This window comes from Microtus ochrogaster, chromosome 5 (genome assembly GCF_000317375.1).
Source record: "Microtus ochrogaster isolate Prairie Vole_2 chromosome 5, MicOch1.0, whole genome shotgun sequence".
In the NCBI taxonomy this organism is placed as follows: Eukaryota; Metazoa; Chordata; class Mammalia; order Rodentia; family Cricetidae; genus Microtus; species Microtus ochrogaster.
In genome coordinates, this window is record NC_022012.1 from 12,964,245 (window position 1) to 12,968,948 (window position 4,704).

At 40.5% G+C, this 4,704-nt stretch overlaps 1 protein-coding gene across 1 annotated transcript; it reads left to right on the forward strand.

The window, feature by feature from the left end:
- The first annotated feature begins 765 nt into the window (after positions 1–765).
- Positions 766–2,073, forward strand: Ubtfl1 (upstream binding transcription factor like 1). Its single transcript, XM_005347417.1, has one exon. The coding sequence runs from the start codon at positions 766–768 to the stop codon at positions 2,071–2,073; it is 1,308 nt and encodes a 435-aa protein (XP_005347474.1).
- The last annotated feature ends 2,631 nt before the right edge of the window (positions 2,074–4,704 follow it).

Here is a 4,704-nt window from a genome sequence, read left to right on the forward strand (position 1 = left end):
CACATTTAGGGCACTGGAGTAGGAAAGTTATTTTCTTTATAGTCATTTAGTCATTTCTCTATTTTGTCTTGTTCTCCCATCCCCACCAGGTGCTCTTTCCTTCCTTCCTTCCTTCCTTCCTTCCTTCCTTCCTTCCTTCCTTCCTTCCTTCCTTCCTTCTCCCTCCCTCCCTCCCTCCCTCCCTCCCTCCCTCCCTCCTTCCTTCCTTCCTATTGCCATCTAAGCTTCCTCAGCGTGGTGTTCATTTCATTTACTTGTGTTCTTTGAGGATCTCTATATAGCCCTGGTTGCCCTAGAATTTGATATGTACCCCTGAATCTGAATGTACAGAAAACTGTCTCCCTGGTGCTGTGACTAAAGATGCAAACCACCATGCCCCACTTCCTTCCTTCATTTTTCAGGGAAGTTCTAGTAATATTTGGAAAAGGAGGCTGCAGAGGATGAAACTGAATTATATATAAGGCAAATAACTTCTCTTTCAAAAGGAGAAACTCTCAATTTACATTGCTAACAGTAAAATAGGTGTATAGAAGCAACATGTTACAAGTGATACCTGGTGTTTTTGGTAAATTCCAATAATCAAGTCTAATATTCTTTTATTTCTCCTCATAAATACAGATTCCCCAAACTGTGGATCCAAAAACCACCTACTAAGTTGTGTGTGTGTGTGTGTGTGTGTGTGTGTGTGTGTGACTGAGCAGTTTGAGCTCCTGTTGAGGTGTTCACACTACTAAGAAATTAGTGGGCACAGAACTTAAAGTAGTAATGGCATCGCCTGATAATCAACATCTGTGGTCGAAAAGAGACAATCTGAAGTTACTGGAATGCATGAAGAATATTATCCCCCTGGATGACTCCAGAGGATTCAAAAAAACCCTGGAAGACCTAGACTGGAACAAAGTGGCTTTTGGGCAGTTTTCGGGAGAAATGTGCAGACAGAAGTGGACGAAGATCTCCCATTGTCTGAGGAAGTCCCGCACACTGTCAGAGTTACTGCTGGAAGCCTCCGAACATGTCAAACAACCTTGCAGAAGTAAGGCAATCGAGAAGCATCCCGACTTCCCCAAAAGACCCCTGACTGCCTATTTGCGCTTCTACAAGGAGCATCTGGAGAAATACTCTCAGATGTATCCCAAGTACAACAACCGACAGCTGACCAAAATCCTGGCTGAGAAATACAAGCAGCTGCCACAGGAGATCAAGGACAGATATATTCAGGAGTTCCAGAAGGAGAAACAAGAATTTCCGGAAAAACTGGCTAAATTCAAGGAAACTCACCCTGGTATAGAGCATTATAAGAAATATAGAGTGCCCAAGAGCCACCAAACTAAAGTCCCTAAGAAATCACAAGGAGATATGAAAAACCTAAACTCTCCTCTAGAAACAGAATTTCCCAAAACATTTTCTACAGTGATAAAATTTCAGGGAGAACCCAAGAAACCCCCTATAAATGCATATCACAAATTTCACCAAGATTCATGGTCAAGTACGGAGCTGCAGCATCTACCCTTAAGGGAACGTTGGGTTGAGATTAGCAGACGGTGGCATCAAGTCCCAGGGAGCCTGAGAGAGCATTATAACTGTCAGGTCGAAGAGTTACAGAAACAGTACTGGGTGGAGATGGACCTCTGGCTCAAGGGATTGTCTCCCGAGGAAGCCACCGCATATCGAGAGGCAAAAGCCACTTGTGGTAAGAGAAAGAACTTGGCCATGTCTGGAGGCAGAAGCCCCAAATTTGGACAAACAGAGCATCAGTCCACCTCAGCAACAGAGGAGCTCCAATCCAGTTCTGGAGAAATGCAAGGGCTGCTGCCTCCTGAAACAGATTCCTCAGAGACTATTCAGGGCTATGATGGTGGCTCCCAGGCAGGCGGGCAGAATATGATGGAAAATGGCAAAGAGGAAGACCCCATCGGCTCCTCAGACTCTTCTAGCTGCTCCTCGGACTCCGCTAGCAGCTCCTCGGACTCCGCTAGCAGCTCCTCGGACTCCGCTAGCAGCTCCTCGGACTCCGCTAGCAGCTCCTCGGACTCCGCTAGCAGTGAAGATGAAGATGATGGGCACGTTCCTTAGTGGACTTCTCAGATTTAGACTTCATTTTAGTCACTTTCCTACCCTAAATCATAGTTTAAAAGCCAGGGCATCCCGGACAGAGAAGGACTGGTCTTCTCTGTGCTTTTGTACTTCCTTACTTTTTTTTTTTATCCTGCATCCTTCCTTTACTTACTAAATACAAACTAAATACAAAGGAATACAGTTTGGGGAGAAGGGAGTTTGCCACAGTATTGTCTTCATCAGGTTCATAGGTTTAGAAAGATCCTGAGACAGCACACAAAAGTTATTTACATTTTATTCAAACAAAGAACAGCCAGTTTTACAAAGTTAGGCACCGGTGTAGACAAGTGGTATCAGTTAATTCTAGGAAGGGCCTTTTAGTCCTTGCTGTTTCAAACAGCAAATCTCACATTTGATATTCAGGATAAGTAGACACATGAACAGATAGATACAGATAAATATTCTATTCTCTGACCTTATTTGATGTCTTTAATACACTCATCAGCACCACACAACTGATTATTTTCTTAGTGGCATTTTAAATATATTTAATGTTACTTTTTATCATTTTCCTTCTGAATAGTCTAAGCTGTTTTCATAAATATTAGCTTCATAGTATTTGTTTAAAACCTTTGAGATTTTAATATTTGTACATAAAATTCATTTTATTTATTTTAGCTCCCACATAGATTGTAAAACTTTTACATATTAATAAAGTACTAGGATTTTTTTATAAATATTTACAGCATATAATGTTTAAATCCAGTTAAATAAATGTATCACTTCAAATATTTATCATTTACTTAAGGTGAAATTTGCCAAAATTGTTTTTTTTTAATTTACAGTGTATTATCATTATTATCTTGATGAATCATTGTTTATGTGGCCTCCCAAAAAATTATTTGGGTGCATATTTTGCAACATTTACAATTTGTACCCCTCTCTGATTTGCTTATGCTTCTAAACATGTTGTGATAAATTTGTGTCTTTTTAAAAATTTTCAGCTGAAACTTACAAGATTTGCTGTTGTGTAACTGTGTTGAAATATGAATTTGAATTAATTTGTAACATGTTGCCAGAAGTGAATATCTACATATACAATTAAACAATTTTAATGAATGATGTTTATTAATTTTGTCCTATCTTTAATCATGTAGTGATGGTATTTTCTATAGCGTAATCCTCAGATTTCTCTAGACCTGCATGGAGAGTACTGTTACTACTTCTACTTTTGGGCCACAAAAGTGGTCTATTTAGTCATCACCTTTTATTTTGATTGATCTTGCATCCCCAATCTGGGAAATTAAAAGACCTGAAATCCAAAGTTGAGAGATGAAAAGTATATGGGGTCCATTCATCCATTTGTAGCAGACATTCCTATAAAATATGGAGACAAGATTTTGTTGTCTCAAATGGAAGTTACTGTCTCTTAATAGAATTAAGGTACCTATAGTCCTAAAATTGGAAAAACATGAAAATGGTTTAGAGTTTTGTAGATTTGGTTTAGGATATCCAAATTTATAGGAATGGCCACTGATAATGCACAACTCAGATGCATGGTATTCTTACCCTCAGTCCCCAGCAAGGCCTGGAAAGCAAATATGAGCATCCCCAGCTCCTTTGGAGCAGGCGTTTGAGGACGACACAATGACACAAGATATTCCAGGCCTCAGCTCTAGCTGGAAGCAGGGCTGTTGAGAATCTTTCCTCCAGGCAGGCTTCATACTGTAAGGGTCCATGCAAGAACATTGCCTGCCATGTGTAGTCCAGTAAGGACAAGCTAAGAGGAGAAGCTAAACGTTTCAGCAACTTTAAGCTGAAAGGATTTGACTGGTGTTCTACAACTGCCTACAGCCTTCTTTGGCTACAAGAGGCTGCTTGTCATTTGCTCCTAGAATGAGCCCTGAAGTTAAGCATAGGCAACGTTGTCATCTATTGTTACCATCAGGGAATCTGGGTTTGGTTCATTTTCTCTGTCAGTTAAAGAATTAAAAGGCATGGGGAAAACATGGTCCTGAGAGATGGCAGCAGAAGAATCTCAAATACAGGACACAATGTCAGTCATTAGAGAAAGGCTTCTTTTAGAGAGAGGGAGACATATACAGACAGAAAGACCTTCTAGAAAGCAGGGGAAAGCCTCTGAAGCTTAAAACTTCTGGCTCTGGCAGGGCTGGGTTTTTCATCCCCTAAACGACAGGATGGCTGATTGGCCCACAGCAGTGGTGTAAACATACACTGCTTTGGCCTTGAACTTCACTGGTTGGTCCGTAAATGATGTGTGTGTATGTATGTATGTGTGTGTGGGGAGGTTACAGGAAGCAGAAAAGTCCACCAGGATTGTTTCAAGGTGCTGATTTTTGTCTGAGGAGGAGCAAGCTAGCTTTCTTGGAAGCTTGCCATCTTTACTACCTAGTCATGGTCCCTCTTTCTATATGCTTGCCTCTCAGGGAATCTAACTATAGGACTTCACTACTGTAACCTAGCTGGAGAGCAGTCAAAGACATGAGACTTTCAGTTTAGTAAGAGATGGCATGTCCTTGGTGATCACTTTCCCCTCCTTAGGACTTAAATATTGTTTTCTAATCATAGGAATATGCCTGATGAGCAAATTTCTTTTTTTTTCAACTTTTGATTTGTTTTTTTTATTTT

Coding starts and splice junctions, on each gene's coding strand:
- Ubtfl1 (XM_005347417.1), top strand. CDS start 766: ATGGCATCGCCTGATAATCAACATCTGTGGTCGAAAAGAGACAATCTG.